Here is an 18,654-nt window from a genome sequence, read left to right on the forward strand (position 1 = left end):
ATTCACCTGGCTCATTTTCCAATCCTGCTTTGCAAATCTCCTCTTGTTCTTTTGTTGGATGATTATCGGTAACAAAGGTTTAGATTAGGGGTCAGAGGTTGGAGGATTGATCGAGCTCTTGTTTTCCGTCAAAGCAGCTTGTTACTGATGGACTCTGTGTGTTTACTCAGGACTCTAACATGTCCTAAGCTCTGATAGATCAAGTTACAGCTCTGCAACATCAATACTGAGACATGTGAGTCTCAAACCTGGAGTGACATGTTTTGCAATCTCAGGCACCAGTAAACACGTCGTCAGAAGCCTTACAGAGGTCTCAGCAGAAATCAAAACTTTATTTTCTTGTTTTATTTGCAGGTTTTTAAAGATCTGGGTTTGGATGTGCTGAAGGCGGCGTTTGAGGGCTACAACGCCTGCGTCTTCGCCTATGGGCAGACCGGCTCTGGGAAGTCCTACACCATGATGGGAAATCCTGTGAGACAAAACTCTGGACATATTAAACACTCACATTCACAGACTCTCTTATCCAGAAAGACTAAAACACAGAGATAAGATTCACACAGTGCAAAATATTGATCTGTCTGCTCAGCTGTAATGAAGTCATCACTGAACGGCTCCAGACCAGTTTGACAGATCAGTGTGGACAGCAGGGCGGCAACTAACGATCATATTCAGTATCAGTTAATCTATTGATTATTTTTCTCAATTAATCGTTAAAGGCAGAACAGGCAGGATTTTTCCTTTGCAGTTGGTAAACACAACATTCAAAGTTGGCCCCTCCTCCCTGTGCTTATGATCTGGCACCTGGTCGCTACGTCCTAATAGAGTCCTGCCCACACACTTTAAGCGCTGTGTAACGGCGGGGGGTTACACGGTGCTGCCCAAAGGTTGACGCCCAGGAACATTTAGAACAAAGCAAAATAAGAAGATGAAGGCAGAGGGCAGGTTTTCTGCAGATACAGACACTGCTCACATTTCTAGTGGGCTGTAAGTGGTGTTGAGAGGGACTACTTTGTGTGAGTCTGTACATTGGTTTTTAGGAAACTCTTGCACATTGGGGCATCCACTAGCTTACCTGGTAGAGCAGGCATCCCTTGTACAAAGGCTGCATCCTTGCTGCAGCTGCTGTGGGCTCGATTCCAACCCACGGCCCTCTGCTGCACGTCATCCCTCCTCCCTCTGACCCCCCCACGCTATATCTGTCCTATCAAACGAAGGCACAAAGCCCCAAAAAATATCTTAAAAAAGAAGAAAATTCTTGCATAGTGTATCTTTTAAATGTTTAAAGTATTTTGATGTTATTCAGTTAAAGGATAAAGCTGCAATTATTTTATATTTTTCTTTCTTTCTTTTTTTTTTTTAAAGATATTTTTTAGGGCATTTTGCAACAGCCTTGTACATGGGGCGTCTGCTCTACCAGTAAGCCACAGACGCTCCGATGTTTTTCTTATTGTCAACAATAACCAAACCATCAAACATTACTCCGTCTCTTAATACTGTCTGACTTCCTGTCTGTGGAAGCTCCAAGCCAACTGGTTCTTAATGAAGACATAAATCTTAAAACACACATTTATAATTTCATCAGTAATTCCTGAAACAGCTGCTCACTGTAGTTTTTAATCAAACAAACAGGAGGAAATAGTGCATTTGCTGGGGACTATTTTTAGGGTCGGATTAATCCACATTTGGCTCTCTAGTGAGTATTTGTGGCAGCAGGACGGCATATGTGAGTCAAAATAAACTACAGAGAGTGTGTGTTCATGGTGATGAAGGAACATGTCAGCCAGTGACACAGTGTGTCTCACTGATGTGTGTTCAACAACAATGGAGCTCTATGTCACAGAGGAAGAGGATGTATCAGGCCGAATCGTCTGATTCAAATAGATTTTCATGTAAAAGACCCAATATTGATTCATATAATCAGAGATTGATCTTTTGATATGCACTGTGATGTTGTAACCCTGTTAATCCTGCTGGCAGTAACCAGGCTCCAGTGCTAAAGTATTAACGACCATCGTATTGAGGAGCTCCAATGTTACTGGTTCTTTCATCTGTAACTGTTGGCTTACTTTTTTACCGGTTGGGTGTAATTTGTCATCATGCTTCTCAGAATTATTTAAAGAATTCCTTGTAAAATTTACAGTATAGGAGCCATTCATGGTGTAAAATGTGTGTAGTCCTGTAGGGGTCACTGTATTGTCATACAGGAGCCGTTGATGGTAATTTTGTGTATTTGAATGGTATATGGACACAGATTTATGGATGTTTGGAAGTGTCATTCAAGACTACGATGTTGATAGATAAATTATGCATCCAAAAAAAGGAAGAAATGGACTCTTTGTTTTCATCAAGAGCAGCGGTCGGCTCGGTCAGACGAGCGCGTCAGTTAATAAATAGCCTGTCTATGCAGCCCCTCAGTGGCTTTAAGTTTAGGCTAAGCCACTATGTACAGTATTAGTTCACTGAGAATCTCTTTCACATACTAGCAAAAATTGGTATTGTAACTGAGATATCCCCCAACCAAATCGATAACGGATTGAATTGAATATGACAGAATCAGGACCTTGTGAATCGGAATTGAATCAATTTAGGACGTCAGTAGTGACAGCCACAGCCACACGGTGCTTGTTAGTAGATACTAAGTGGAGGGGCATGAAGCAGTAAGGCTGGTGTAAAACATAGTCTAAGAGAGTTCTGTGAAACCTACACACCAAAATGAAATGGAAAATATAACACTCGACTCAACGTTTCTTTTGTTTGAAGCCTGTAGTTGTTGTTTCTGTGTGTTTGATGTGTCAGCATCTCACTGAAGTCTATGTTTTTTTGTTTTAGGGAGATGCAGGTCTGATCCCGAGGTTCTGTGAAGGTCTGTTCAGCCGCATCTCTGACGCCACTCGATGGGATGAAGCGTCATTTCGTACAGAAGTCAGGTGAGTCACCGTTACATACTGACAGTGACTCTGCACCAGCGCTCAGTTATCAGACTTTAATAACCTGAAACTGAAACACAGGGGCTGCAGTCTGCAGGAAGCATCTTTGATAGATTACAAATATGACATTTTTGGTACCACAGATATGATCTTGAGCTTGGTTGTATGTGAGACATAAAACTGTTGCTTTATTTTTGCTCACACTTACAGTTAAGGTCAAAATTATTAGCCCCCCTTATGAAATCAAATAAAACCCTTATCCTTCCAATGACATGGGCCATAACCTTAAGTGTTTATAGTTTGTGTGTGTCCGCAAGAACAAAGACAACATCTGCATAAGGTCAAATGAACATTTTTATTGGTTTGCTGAACTGAAACAAGAAAAAAGCAAAAAATGCAATGGTCAAAATTATTAGCCCCCATGTGATTTTGTGCTTTCAAAACAAATTAACTGGGTTTGAAACCACACCTGAGCAGTCAATTAGGTTTGAAAACACACCTGAGCAATCAATTAGCACTGAACCTTATTTAAGTGACTTCAAGAAGCAGAGTTAGTATCACTTGACCACTTGAATGAAAGGGATACTCCAGGGTTGCTCTATAATCTTCGTAAGAAGCAATATCATCATGCCAAAAAGCAAAGAAATCAGTCTGGACCTCAGACAGAAGATAGTGGATCTTCATCTTCAGGGGGAAGGATATACTGCCATTTCCAAGCGTTTCATGGTTTCTAGAACAGCTGTGCGTTGCATCATTGCAAAGCACAAAGAAACAAAGTCTGTTAAAAATAAACCTGGCCGTGGTAGAAAACGCAAGATTTCCAAAACTTTGCAGCAAAAAATAATCAGAGATGTCAACAAGAATCCCCAGACCTCTGCAAAGATGATTGTTGCTGAACTGGCTTCCTCTGGACTTGATGTTTCACGCAAGACTGTTGTGAGGGTTCTTCATCGTGGTGGACTTTGTGGTCATCGTGCAAGAAAAACCCCATTGCTCTCAAAGCGGCACATTAAAGCCCGACTGAATTTTGCCAGAGACAATCTGAAACATAAGGGTGAGTTTTGGAAGTCTGTCTTTTGGTCTGATGAAACCAAACTTGAGCTGTTTGGGCATATGGATGCTGCTTTTGTTTGGCGAAGGAAGGGCGAGGCCTTCAACCCTAAAAATACTGTCCCCACAGTGAAGCACGGTGGTGGCAACATAATGCTGTGGGGCTGTTTTGCTGCTTCAGGGACAGGAAACCTTGTTCGGGTGCATGGGACCATGAAAAAAGAGGATTATGTGGGTATTTTGAAGGCTAACATCAAGACATCTGCAGCCAGTCTAGGGTTAGGTCATCGCTGGGTCTTCCAACAAGACAATGACCCGAAGCATACATCAAAGTTAGTCAAAAACTTTTTGAAAGACACCAAAATCAAGGTTCTGGAGTGGCCCTCTCAGAGCCCTGATCTCAATCCTATTGAGAATCTGTGGAGGGAGCTCAAGGTTCGGGTCCATGCTTGGAGACCAAGCAATTTGCATGATCTTGAAAAATTTGCCAAGGAAGAATGGGCTAAAATCCCTCAGGAGACATGTGCCAACTTAGTTAGAAACTACCAGAAGAGGTTGTTGTCAGTTTTGGATCAGAAAGGCTACACTATTGACTATTAGTTGTCAGAGGGCTAATAATTTTGACCATTGCATTTTTTGCTTTTTTCTTGTTTCAGTTCAGCAAACCAATAAAAATGTTCATTTGACCTTATGCAGATGTTGTCTTTGTTCTTGTGGACACACACAAACTATAAACACTTAAGGTTATGGCCCATGTCATTGGAAGGATAAGGGTTTTATTTGATTTCATAAGGGGGCTAATAATTTTGACCTTAACTGTATGGATCGATTAGAGGAGGATGTGACATAATTTCATTATCTCAGTCCCACTGTTTCAGCTCCTTCAGTAACAGCATCCTTCATCTTCTTGCTCTTCACATGAAGCTGTGACAAAAAACAAGTAGTGGCTTCAGTCAACAGGAGGAAATGTATTTAGGAGAAATGGTTTTTAGGCAGAGTTAGGATAACTCATGTCATGTCTAATGCACTAAGTGGAGTCCATGTTTCCCTCTTTTATGCCTTCAGCTACCTGGAGATCTACAACGAGAGGGTGAGAGACCTGCTGAGGAGGAAATCCACTCAGACCTACAACCTGAGAGTCCGGGAGCACCCAAAAGATGGACCGTATGTAGAAGGTGAGACTGCAGAGTGAACTCCTGGGACAAAACGGTTCAGAGAATTCTCTTGTGGCTGGTTTCAGTTAGCCGCACTGTGTTCCACGTAATTATGCAAGTGACATATCGGTAGGACTTCAGTTGAAAAAAACATTTAGTTTTTCAGTGCCTTGTTTTATGCCTCCTATCTTTTTTTGATAACTGGTATCAGTCCTTGGCAGGTTTGTTCACTAGTTTGCTCTGTGATCTTAAAGGGAAACCTGCTTCAAGAGGCTGCTCCACATTAACAAGCATGCCATCATCCTCATGCAGTATGGGAGGAAAGATCTTTCTGGAGATGAAAATCATGAAAACCTTTTTTATTTAACTGCATTTATGTTTTGAAAAATGATCTGTTTATGCAACAAATACAACAGATTCATGTTTGGAATTCATCATGACAAATTGAAAGGTTTCAAACTGTGTTGTGCAAAATAATTTTGAACAATGTGTTCTCAAAAATCATTACTTGTATTGACTGTGTAGAAAAAAACAAAAAAATGGCATGTGCATAATAATTTGGAACACAGTGCAAGTTATTTGTATGTGTTTGGTCCAACCATCCATTTTCATCCGCTTATCTGGGGCCACAGCAACACTTTCCAGCTCCTCCTGGGGGACCCCAAGGTGTTCCCAGGCCAGATGAGATATATAATCCCTCCAGTGTGTTCTGGGTCTGCCCCGGGGCCTCCTACCAGTGGGATGTACCCAGAACACTTCTAACAGGAGGCGCCCAGGAGGATCCTGATCAGATGTTGAACCACCTCAACTGACCCCTTTTGAGGCGAAGGAGCAGACACCCCGCAGAGGAAACTCATTTTGGCCGCTTGTATCAGTGATCTCATTCTTTCAGTCACTACCCAGAGCTCATGACCATAGGTGAGGGTTGGGACGTAGATGGACCAGGAAATAAAAAGCTTCACCTTCTGGCTCAGCTCCCTCTTCACCATGAAAGTGCCCCCTTAACATCAGAAGCTGCACCAAACCGCCGATCCATCTCACGCTCCCTTCTACCCTCATCCGCGAACAAGACCCTGAGATACTTGAGGCAGTAACTCTCTCCCAACCCAGAGGGGGCAATCCACCATTTTCAGGCAGAGTACCGTGACCTCAGATTTGAAGGTGCTGACTCTCATCCCGACCACTTCACACTCAGCTGCAGACCGTCCCAGGTCATGCTGGAGGTCACGGTGAGATGAAGCCAACAGAACCACATCATCTGCAACAAGCAGAGATGCAATTCTGAGGTCCCCAAACTGGCCCTCTTCCTCCCCACGGCTGCGCCTCAAGATCCTGTCCATAAAGATCACAAACAGGATCAGTGACAAGGGATAGGTGTTATTTTCCACAGTGATTAAGTTGAGGTTTTTATGAAGCCTGGTTTCAATTCACTTGTATTTTACTCTGTTTGTCAGGTGAAAATCTCATGAATTTTTTGAAGTGGGGTTGTTTGAGATAGTTATCTATAGACACTGAGAAGCAGGATGGAAGCTAAGCAATGTACTGCTGTGGACGGATGCAGCAAATGTATTTTAGCAACCTATAGAAAGCCCCCACCCCCCAAAAAAAAAAAAAAAATTTCCAACAGTTTCAGTGTGCGCTATATTGAAAGTATCGACTTCCTGTAACCTGCCCCCTCTCTCCTGATCTCAGATCTGTCCAAACACCTGGTGCAGAACTACAGCGACGTGGAGGAGCTGATGGAGGCCGGAAACATCAACCGCACCACCGCCAGCACTGGCATGAACGACGTCAGCAGCCGCTCGCACGCCATCTTCACCATCAACTTCACACAGGTCAGAAACTGTTCACTGACTTCAGGACGTAAATCGTTTCTCCACTGAGGGTTTGTTTTGAATGATTCACTAAAAAAAAGCTTATAATAAAAATAATAAAAATATGTTTAATGTTACAGTGAAGCAAGTTTATATGAAATGTGGTCAAAGTTTCAAATAATGAGGTAACTGTGTGTCAAATAATCCGAGAGCAAAAACTTAAGACTTCAGAGTGTTTTGAAAATTCTGTTTCTGATGAAATAAGCTGACGTCTGATCATGACGGATTTCTTTATATGGTCATCTGCTCCAGGCACGCTCCTGTGAGTGTTTACGTCACATACGCTGCTACATGTAGCTACATGCTGATGTCAGGGGAACATGTACTCTTGGTGGTTGATGTTGTTAATTTCTCCCAGATTTTGGATCATATTAACGGTAGAAAGTGCCGCTAATCTCCGTTACAGTCATTCTGCGGCTGCATTAATGATGCAGGGACGCCAAGATACAGATGACCCGGTAATGCTGCGCAATCGGGGCAGACTGGGCTTTTTTTGGGGGGGGGGGGGGCTTACTGTACGTTCACACCAACAGCGACCAGAGCTTCCAAAACAGTGGAAGTCATTAATTTTCAATGAGAGCCCGGCCATTTGGGTGACCTGGCTGTCAGCCGCGCGTCTTGGGCAACCAAAGCGACTGGAGCGGGTCCGGAGGGGAGTTAAAACTTGTTTAACTTTATGGTAATGAGCTCTGATGCGGTTCGGCGACAACCAGTCGAAATGCTCAAGTGCTTTGATGAAGCGGGTCCCAGAGAACAAGCCATGTAACTTTGGTTCCTACAGCACAATGGATATCGAGAAGTTGATTACTTGTATTCGCGCCCACTCAGTCCTTTATAATGTGTCGCTGTTCGGTTACAGAGACCAAAAAAAAAAGAATGAGACTTGGGGCCGCGTTGCAGAGGTAGTTGGTTGGTCTGGTGAGTTTTAAAGTGTGTAATGTTCGTAATAGAGGAGAGAACTGCAGGCTAATGTTGCGACGCACCATGCAAGTATTCCTTGGTTGGTTTCAATGGGATGACATACTGCAAAGCATTTTATCAACACAGATTTGTGCTTTTTGACTGGACAACAGCAAGCAGCAACTACACTGCTTTCAGGCCAGCAGTCGCTTTGCGGCTCCTTTTAAATTCACAAGCACAATCGACCGTTCAGTGATTCACATGATTTTGATAGTCGTGCTTCTTGGACCTCCGCGAGAGACTTTGCCTCTTTGGAAGCTTCTGGTTTGAACGTACAGTTAAAGACAGGCGCCAAAATGGAGTGTCTCAGACAGAGGGTGAAAACAGGCGTACCAGCACAGACGGGACGAGGAAGATGATGTGTTTTTTGGACATTAAAGCTACAGTTGGTAACTTGTATTAAATTGTATTAAATTTCTTTCATATTTGCTAAAACTGTCACCATATTCTTACATCATTAAATGAGACAGATATTTTTTTTTTTTAATTTTAATTTGATTTTGCCTTGTAGCATTTCTAATGGCCTTACCACACCTGAATGAAACCAACGAATCAGAGCAGAGGAGTCTCTAACACAGCTGCCGTTCATGCTGCTCGTGAGCTGTGGTCAAATTAGGCAGCACTGATCAATATGATTCATGGTTCTGTTACTGCATTGTCTATTTCTCACCTCAGATGTTTTCAGAAACATATTTTAGTGGCTGTTTAGCTCTAAAATGAAAAAAATTATGACCTGGCGGCCATGTTGGATTCAGCTAATTGGGAGTGCCAAGCACCGCCCACCAGCTGGACAAACTTTCTTTCATTCTTCTTTCATTTTACAGCTAAACAGCCGCTGAAATTTATTTCTGTTAAAGACTCCTCAGCTCTCATTGGTTGTTGCTGACCAAGCTGTGCTTTGATTCAAGCATATACTGTTGGAGGCAGCAGGAGGAGAGGAGGAGGGACATAATTTGTTTTTACAGATTATTTGCCTGATGTACTTCTTTCAGAATACAGTGACAGTTTCAGCAAATAAGACACAAAGTTATTTTCATAAAAGCTACCAAGTGGATCTTTTAAGCATGTCAACGCATGCTAGTAGATACCAAGTATACGAATATGATGGGTCCTCTTTAATGTCAGTGATTTCAGTTATATGAACTGTGATGCAGAAGAACACAGACTTATTTTCAGGTTGGTGGAAAGAGGACAGAAAATGAGACCAACTGTTCATCCTGCTCTGCAAGATTTACTTTCAACTGGAGTCTCATTTGTTTTGATTGAAAGTTCTGATAATAACTACCTGAGTATTTGTCTGAAATAACCACAATTAAAATGTATATATATATATATTATTTAAATTTAATTTTTAGTAATTTTCACACAGAAAAGCCCCAGATTTTCTTTCAAAAACTAGATACTTGTAGGGTGATTTTCATGCACATTCTGTCACCACATATCTTATGCCTGCTATAAGAAGACACTGATCACTGTAGTTCACAGTAACTAAGCTTCACTGGTGAAAAATGTGGAGGAAATGCAAAAGAGCTGTTGATTCTCTGCCAGAGTCCTTTGTGTAATTGGGAAAGTGCCTAAACTATGTGATGTTTTAGAAGGAAAAAATAAACTTCAGGCACTCATGCGTGGAGCAGGAACATCTGCACTTGAATTAAGTTAAAAAGCTTTCATTCAAAAAACATGGCTGCTCACAACACCGACAAGTTTCAACCCTAAGTTCTTCATCAGGGTGCAAAAAGCCTTTTACTATTTGTTCCTGCTCCACACATGAGTGCCTGAAGGTCTTCTACCTATGTGTGGACCCTTGTCTTCAAGAGTACCTGCGTTTTGTCTTGAGTTTCATATAATGAAGACAGTCTTCGAGCAGACCACTGTCTTGATCTCCAAAGTGTGTATCTGATATTTTATTTAAAGTAATTTTGGGTAAAGCTGTCTGAAATAATTGAAGTAATACATTTGCAGGATTTACCGCTGAAAGTGATGAGCTGTATTTACATTTAGTTTCACACCTTCAGTGTTTACAAATCTCAGACTAACACCACTCGCTCTCTGTCTCTGTCAGGCTAAGTTCGACGCAGAGATGCCCAGTGAGACGGTCAGTAAGATCCACCTGGTCGATCTGGCTGGCAGCGAGCGAGCCGACGCCACCGGAGCGACGGGCGTCCGGCTGAAGGAAGGAGGAAACATCAACAAGTCGCTGGTCACCCTGGGCAACGTCATCTCTGCTCTAGGTCAGACACAGAAGATGATCATCTGCGTTTTCATCCGTGTGTGTTTCAGTGTGTTGCGTGGCTCCTGCTCACTGAAGGATCTGTTTCCTGTTTCTGTTCCAGCTGACATGACGCAGGATGGTGTGAACACGAACCTGAAGAAGAAGTCGGTGTTTGTTCCCTACAGAGACTCGGTGCTGACGTGGCTGCTGAAAGACAGCCTGGGCGGCAACTCCAAGACCATCATGATCGCCAGTGAGACGCAAACATTTTATAACAATCATTAAAAATCTTCCAAGAGAACAGAAGTATTTGATATGATCGTTTCCTGTCGCAGCTATTTCTCCCGCTGATGTGAACTACGGTGAGACGCTCAGCACTCTGCGATACGCCAACCGAGCCAAGAACATCATCAACAAACCAACCATCAACGAGGACAGCAACGTCAGGCTGATCAGAGAGCTGCGGGCTGAAATCGCCCGACTGAAAGCTCTGCTGGTTCAGGGCAACCAGGTAAACAAACACTGACGGATACAAAGAGTCTGGAGGAGGTCTCACTCTGCTGCTCTTATATTCAGTGTGTCACCTGCTACCAGCTTGAACAGTCGCAGTTATTAGATAATAATAAAGACACAGCATGAATGTCACAAAGAATACAACCCAGTCAAAGTGTGTCTGATCTATGTGTTTATGTTTCTGTGTCAGATTGCTCTCCTGGATTCACCCACTGCTCTGAGTATGGAGGAGAAACTGCATCAGAATGAAGCCAGAGTGAGTCTCTTTGTGTTTGTGCTGATTTGTTATTTGTCTCCAAAAATGTTTTCGCAAATTCCTGTGAGACGGCACATCGTAAGCCTCCTACAGACTGAGATGTTAGCAATCATAAGTCTAGTGCAGCTAACACTGTGTGACATGGATCTAATAAACTTGGGTATGACATCAAGTTTGATGTCTGCAGACTGTACGATGACAGCGCCTACTGAATCACAGGTTATGACGTACGATGCAACAGCTTCCCATACTGAGTGATGCTGCAGGGTTATTACTTCTCCAACTGTGAAGCTCAACATAGAGGCTCACATTATTAAATAACCTAAAGTTTTGTGGGCACTAAATATAGCAGTGTGTCTGTGTGTGTGTTTGCTAGCTGCTAGGTGTCTCACCATGCTGCTCAGATATCAGTCTCTTACACAGACGCCGATGACGTCAGCACGCTGGCTGACTCTGTCGTCTGTGGACATTCCCATAGGAAAGTTGTAATAGAACTAGCTCTGGCTCCCAGCGGCAGTGATGTGATTGGATCCAAATCCGTGTATTTCCGTATTTCCTCGACCAACGGCTGATTAGCTTTGCCTTACACCCACCTACACCGGAATTGCTGTTCCCCGAATTGTTGTCCATAGTACAACAGTAAAGGAAGTGTTCAGTGCATCGCAACAAGAGATTAAAATGGATATGATTTCATTTGATTCAGCTCTATTGCAGAGCTGCAGCGTCTCTGTTACATGTAACACACGTGCCGCACCTATGGCAATGCCATCACCTGGTCTGGATATCCCCGCCCATTTCTATTACAAAATGAAAGACGAATTTCCCCAGACTCCCATTCCGAAGTAAGGGAGGCTGGTCACGTGAGACTACTCAGATATAAGCCCAGTGGACTGATGAGGGCTGATGGGGGCGCCATAGTTTACGCAAAAATCCAATTTTGGAAAGGTGAAGTCTCTCACACCCCAAGTCTGGTTGACTTGAAATTGCACACAGTTCAACATGCTCTATGAAAAAGCCCCGAGAACCATTAAAGTGCGCCTGACTTAATTTTCCGCTTTTTGGATCTTTTTGAAAAACGCATTTTCAACATCTCCTCCTAAACCACTGGTCTCATTGCTACCAAACTTTCTGTGGAACATTATTGGACCAAGCTCGTCAAAATTTGCATAAAGCTTGTTGATATGGACTTAACTTCAGAAGGGGACTCTGTGGACCCCAGGAAGAGAAATTGGTGCTTGAATAGAGGCTAACAGGGATCCAAATAAATAAATAAATCAAATCAAATCAAATCAAACTCTATTTGTATAGCACTTTTCATGCATTAAAAATGCACAGAATAGAAACATACAACAAAAATATTACATACATATTGAAAACCCGCTCCTCCCACCGCCACATATAAACACACACACACACACACACACACACACACACACAGTCAATATAGTCAATAACATGGCTGGGCACTGAGGACCCAGGTGAGGAAATGACCACCTATGGGGAGCTCATCCACATTGAGAGGCGTCACAGCCTACAGCCACATGGAACGCCGCCACAGAGACCACCCCAACCCAGATAGACTGGGGTGGACTCCACACATGGTGCAGAGCCCCTTAGTCCTCCTGACCTGAGGGATCTCCAGGACGACGTCCACGGACACACCTCTCAGCGTGGAGGCCCCCCCATGAGGAAACACTGGAGTTAAAAACTAAAAGACTAAAAGGCAATATGATAAGATAAAACAAGATGAGATAAAATAATAATAAATAAATAAATAAATAAATAAATAAATAAATAAATAAATGAAGATTTAGAAACTTAATAATAATAAAATACATAAAGATTTAAAAATAAATCATTTAAAAGCATTAGAAATTAAAATAACATATAATATAAAAATTAAAACAGTAAAAGAAATCAGTTAAAAGCTAAATTAAAAAGGTGAGTCTTGAGCCTCCTTTTAAAAACATCAACAGTCTCTGCTGTCCTGATGCTCTCCGGCAGGCTGTTCCATAAGTGAGGGCCATGATGGTTGAATGCAGCCTCCCCGTGGGTTTTTGTTCTAACTTTTGGAACAGTTAAAAGGCCGGTGCCGGAGGACCTCAGGGTCCGCGAGGGTTGATATGATAGAAGCAGGTCAGATAAATAAGATGGCCCAAGACCGTTAAGACATTTAAAAACTAATTAAAAAACCTTAAAACTGGTGTAATGTGCGCCCGCCCTCTGGTCCTCATCAGCACTCGTGCGGGCTGAGTTTTGGAGTAGCTGCAGATTAGAGATGGTCTAATACATAAAAGGTGCGTGGCCACAGAGCTACCTGAAACACACCGGTTTGGCCATAAATCAGTGACAGTTTGTCCAAACATCCCCAAACTCCTTGATTGTTTATAATTGAGCTGTCGAAGCGTGTCCCCAAAATATATCTGCAATTGCCCGATAGTGGGCAGCAGTGTTGCCAAAGAAGAGCGTGGCGCAGCACAGAACGAGTGTCTGTCTGATCAACATAAAAACTGTTAGTCATCTTAAATGCGGGTGTTGGAAACTCTTAAAGTCTTAAACCTTTGTAGCTTTCAACTTCTGACGGTCCATGCTGGCTTGAAACCCACAATCATTGCTTGTGGCCATGTTTCTTAAGTTGTTCTCTGCACCAGTCTAAATGTTGATTTGATATTTATTTGAGCTGAAAATGTGTCTTTGTATGTGTTGATCTGTGCTGTGCTGAAGATGGCTGTTACCCAGACATTTCTGCTGAGTTTCTGTTGGTTTATTTGTGTTTGCAGGTTCTGGAGTTGACTAAAGAATGGACCAACAAATGGAACGAGACACAGAACATTCTCAAGGTAGGAGCCTTTGGGCCTGTTTCCACGTAGCGTTTTCCTCTCAGTGCCAGCATCTTTTTCAGCTGTTCTCAAAGCATAGCGAGCGTATGCAGCCGCCTACAGGAACAGCACTACGCCCAGCTTCTTTTCCAGAGCACTCTGCCTTTTCTGTGTGAAAGTCTGAGCGCTTTGAGTTGAAAATCACTCAACTTTTCAGAAAGGCACCGGTGATGTCACTGCTGCTTCTTTAGCTGGGCTACTGCCTACCGTAACAACAAAGACAGAAAAGCGTATTTTTTAGGAGCGGATCGGCCGGTAGGAACTGGGTATTTCTGGTGAGTGTTGTGCTTTTATCAGTGTTTGCTTTGTCAGCTTGAAGTTGCCTGTGTGTGTCACAATATGTGTGACGCTATGTTAGCTTCCTAGCTAATGTTGGTGTCAAGATATTGTTGTTGTAGAGACAAAACCACACGCAACACATCATTATAAAAGCAGCGCCAGAACTGTTTTCATGAAGCGCTCCCTAGCGCCCTGCCAGCACTTTTCTGCTGGGGGAAAAAAATGCTATGTAGACACACACCCTCTATCATCTGTGTCTTTCATGCTCAAATCACCAACAACCTCTGCAGATGTGTGCTGAGTGGGAGAACGTAGATGACGGGTTGTGTGCTGCAGTTTTACATTTAAATTTAGCTTTTTAATTTAGTCTTTATTTTTTACCTAAAACTTTTTCCTGGCTTATTATTTTTGTTTTGTTTGATTGTTTTTGTCAGATTTCTCTCACTATGTTTATTATGACCATAATGCACCGTGATTCCACGGCACATTCTTGGTATGTGAAAACCTACTTGTTTCTGCAGGAGGAGACTCTGGCTCTGAGGAAAGAGGGGATCGGTGTGGTGCTGGACTCTGAGCTGCCTCATCTCATCGGCATCGACGATGACCTCCTCAGTACCGGCATCATTCTGTACCATCTAAAGGTCAGAGGTCACCTGAAATACTTCAGCTGGTGGACAGAGACAAATGATTATTTATTACATCCTGTAAAAGGTTTTAGAAACTTGATATATGCATTAAGTGTTGTTTACCTGGTCAACACCGGTATTGTCTCTGCGTACATTAGGATGTAAGAGTTATTTAAGTCTTCAGGTTTTCATCAGAGTTTTTAAAAAAGAGTAAAACATCAGAAAAAAACTTCCTGAAATATTTCCATTAACACTCCACAGGAGAGACAAAGAGTGGAAGCAGGAAAGTACAGATCCTTTCCAAAATGAATTTACCAGCTCAGCGTAAAAAATGTCCTGTAGTGAGTCGTGTCTCTGTATGGATGGACTTCAAAACCTCTTTGTGTTTTCTCCTTCCACCTCAGGAGGGACGGACATACGTGGGCAGAGAGGATGCGTCCACAGAGCAGGACATCAGTGAGTTAATCAAACGTGCCCGTTCTGTAGGAAGTAATTTTAAAAAGCTGCAGGGGAAGAGAAACAGAACACACCAACAGAGTTAACAAACAAGGAGAACGTTTTTATACAGACAATTTCATTTTACTAGAAATGCATCACAGAAGGATGAAAAGGGAATATAAGAAAATACACATTTCTGAATACATCACCACAGAGGTACTTGATATACAAACAACATGTTTGTACATACACATTGTATTAGTCCATAGCCATTGGTAGCTGTGTCACCTTCTACCTATGCCAGTCCTCAATGCCTATGTGCAGTTTCACATAGATTGACCACGTCAGTGAGTAGAAAAACGTGGGACAGACAGAATGACTGACTGACAGAATGACACACTGACAGTTTCCGTGATTATGTACAGCATACCATACCATGACTTAGTCATACCAAACATTAGAAACAACACCAACATTGGTCCACAGGGGGAGCCACAGCGATCGGTCGCATTTTAGCCATTTTGAAGCATTTTTCTGTTGTTATAGCGCCACCCAGTTGCCAATTAGAGTTAAATTTCTCCAGTCACCTTGAGGCGTCCTGTTCTACATATCTACTAAGTTTAGTAAAAATCCATATGGCGGTTAGGCCTAGATAAGAAATGAGCTCTCTAGCGCCCCCATTTTGTTTGATGGGCTCAATAATGGAGGGGTCCCCTCAGATTATGTGTGGTCATATGCCTACAAAGTTGCGTGGTGATGGGTGAAACCCTTGAGATGTTATACACCTTTATGTGATGAGCCACGCCCTCCGCAATATTCATTGCCTTATAGAAGCTCAGTTTTAGTAAGTTTTCCAACTTTTGCCAAGAGGGAACTTTAGATATTGGTCCCTAGATTATGTTCACCCAGTTTCATGCAGATCGCTCAAACTTCCTAGGAAGAGATCCATTTGAAGTGTTTTTCAAAACATTCAAAATGGTGGAAAATCTATATAAGCGGAAGATATGGGTTCTTGAGGCAAATGTGTTCCTCATGAGGAGAGGCATCTCTGTGCAAAGTTTCATGTCTCTACCACATACGGGGCATGAGATATGCCCATTCAAAGTTTGACATTTCAATGGGTTGCTATAGCGCCCCCCTTTGGCCAATTGATGTAATATTGCTTCATTGGCATCCTCCCATGACCCTCTACCACTGTGCCAAATTTCACATGGATTGACCAAGTCAGTGAGGAGAAAAACGTGGAACACACACACACACACACACACACAGAGTTTTCATCATTATATAGTAAGATAATAACCAGTAGTTATCATATAAAAGTCAAACAATGTTCTTCCTTTTCCCCAAAAGAAGTTTGATCTCTTGAGAAACTCATTTAAGACTTTTAGAAAATATTTATGACCCACTTAAAATCTGTTTTTCCTAGAACATGTATCTTTATCTTCCTGTTTAAGTGGAAGCAGACAACGTTTAGATGTTTTCCCTTCTTGTGGTTCCAAGTGGTTAAATGTTGTTGAACCACATCGCTCTTTGCTTTCACTCAAAGCCTAGCAACTACCAACAACACACGACACACTCCACTTTATTTTCCACAGTTACTTTGGCCGTTACACCGTCCACCATTTCTGCTACTTGGCTACAAACTGCAAAGAACTTACACTGGTGCTCTTTGGTAACTGGGGATAGCCACTGATAAGCTACCAGGGAAAACAAGCTCCATCTTCTTCCTCTTTTGGTTACGCAGTGATCGACGTACTTCCTTTGTGCTGTAATTGGAGCCTTCATTTTCCCAGGAGGTCATGCCTGGTGGTTGCTGGTTAAAGCACCAAATGTGTCCATTTCCACTTTAAGAACTTCACTCTCTCTTCTTTTACACAGCAGCTCTATAACTGATTATTATAATTGTGCAGAAGTTGAATTGGCAGTGTGCAGTATCCATGTCTCTCCTGTGTTATTTCTTCCTCCTGCAGTCCTGCACGGTCTGGACCTGGAAAGCGAGCACTGTATGTTTGAGAACCAGAATGGTAAAGTGACTCTGGTGCCGCTCAGTGGAGCTCAGTGTTCAGTTAATGGAGTTCAAGTGACGGAGCCGTCGCAGCTCAACCAAGGTCAGAGCCACAAGACGTCTTAAAAGAAATTTAGAAACGTTTGACTTTTATTCAGTTATTCAGTCATCTAAAGGGGAACCATGAGAACAATTGGTCCAGTGAAACAGGCTGCAATGTAACCATCTGGGGCAGGTGTGTCCTGTCAATTTCTGTCCAGTATGAGTGCTTATTTTGAACACTAACAGGCTGAGATTGTTATTATAAGTGTTTTAAGAGATTACAGAATGGACCCTACAGAGAAATGAAACGTTTCCCGTTAATTTCACTTGTTCTGTTCTGTTTTGTGTCCAAGGAGAAGGAGAAGCCTCGTTCTGAAACCTCACAGACTTTTAACATTGTTGAAATCAGCTTAATATTCAGCCGTGACACTGAAAATCTTTAACTTTAGAGTAAGATGTCCTTTCTGTACCCGGGCACAGCAAACTATTTCTGACACTCCTCACTCGTGTTCTAACAGTTTTCTTCCTGCAGAAAGTCACCTCACATGAGATTCCAGAACGAGACTTCTCCTTCAGCGAGACTTGGACACAAAACATAATGAAACAAGTGCAAGTTACGGGACACTCAGAATAACAGTCTGAGCCTGTCAGTGGGAAAAACAAGCACTTGTGATGGACATAAGTTGACAGGGTGCACCTACACTGCTTACATCGCAGCCTGTTTCGCCACGCTCTCTCTCAATACTGGACCAATTTGTCTCCAGTTGTCACTTACGCACAAAAACATATAAACATAGTGTCCAGGTAGAAAAATAGTTTGCTCTTAATGTCACTTGAAACTGAGGACATGTTTAATCTTCAGAGGTGAAAGAGGAGTCTGTACAGTTTTCAGTTTCTGTTGTTTGTTGTGTGGTCCAGGTGCCGTTATTCTGCTCGGCAGGACGAACATGTTTCGGTTCAACCATCCAAAGGAGGCGGCCAAGCTGAGGGAGAAGCGAAAGGTGAGACTTCATCTCCTGACGGTGTGTCCTGTAGAGAACCTGAAGGTCAGATTGATCCTCTGTGTGATGTTTTGAGTCTTTCTCCCCCTCAGAGTGGCCTGCTCTCCACATTCAGCCTCTCTATGACGGATCTGTCCAAGTCGTGTGAAAACCTGTCCACTGTGATGCTCTACAACCCCGGGTGAGTGTTTGCATACACAGATTACGTCAGCTGCATGTGATTATCAGCTCAGACCCTGCAGTGCATCTCCCCTCTGCATCAAAACCAGGACTTGAGATTCTCCACTTTTCAGAGCTGATGTGCATCTTCTGCTATCGTTAGTTTATCTGCATTCATACAGCACTGACAAAGAGCAAAATTCTTTGGATGAGATTTAATAAAAACAAAATGTGTCTGAAACATTGAGCTTTACATAGTGAATCAAACTGAATGAA

The 18,654-nt window shown here is 42.6% G+C and overlaps 1 protein-coding gene across 10 annotated transcripts in view; it reads left to right on the forward strand.

The window, feature by feature from the left end:
• The window catches only part of kif16ba (kinesin family member 16Ba), a 41,080-nt gene that overhangs the window by 6,198 nt on the left and 16,228 nt on the right, over positions 1–18,654 (forward strand). For 5 of the 10 annotated variants that reach the window (XM_033623768.2, XM_033623769.2, XM_033623772.2 and 2 more), the window contains exons 4-17: positions 355–471; positions 2,830–2,927; positions 5,043–5,152; positions 6,824–6,966; positions 10,028–10,196; positions 10,299–10,430; positions 10,513–10,688; positions 10,881–10,946; positions 13,727–13,786; positions 14,626–14,745; positions 15,135–15,186; positions 17,142–17,279; positions 18,137–18,219; positions 18,312–18,400. In XM_033623768.2, the coding sequence (XP_033479659.2) occupies positions 355–471; positions 2,830–2,927; positions 5,043–5,152; positions 6,824–6,966; positions 10,028–10,196; positions 10,299–10,430; positions 10,513–10,688; positions 10,881–10,946; positions 13,727–13,786; positions 14,626–14,745; positions 15,135–15,186; positions 17,142–17,279; positions 18,137–18,219; positions 18,312–18,400 (1,553 nt within the window). Of the gene's footprint in view, positions 1–354; positions 472–2,829; positions 2,928–5,042; positions 5,153–6,823; positions 6,967–10,027; positions 10,431–10,512; positions 10,689–10,880; positions 10,947–13,726; positions 13,787–14,625; positions 14,746–15,134; positions 15,187–17,141; positions 17,280–18,136; positions 18,220–18,311; positions 18,401–18,654 lie in introns of all 10 variants that reach the window. The other 5 variants (XM_078166524.1, XM_078166526.1, XM_078166525.1 and 2 more) reach the window with 1 other exon arrangement.

The sequence above is a fragment of the Epinephelus lanceolatus genome, chromosome 3 (genome assembly GCF_041903045.1).
Source record: "Epinephelus lanceolatus isolate andai-2023 chromosome 3, ASM4190304v1, whole genome shotgun sequence".
Lineage (NCBI taxonomy): Eukaryota > Metazoa > Chordata > Actinopteri > Perciformes > Serranidae > Epinephelus > Epinephelus lanceolatus.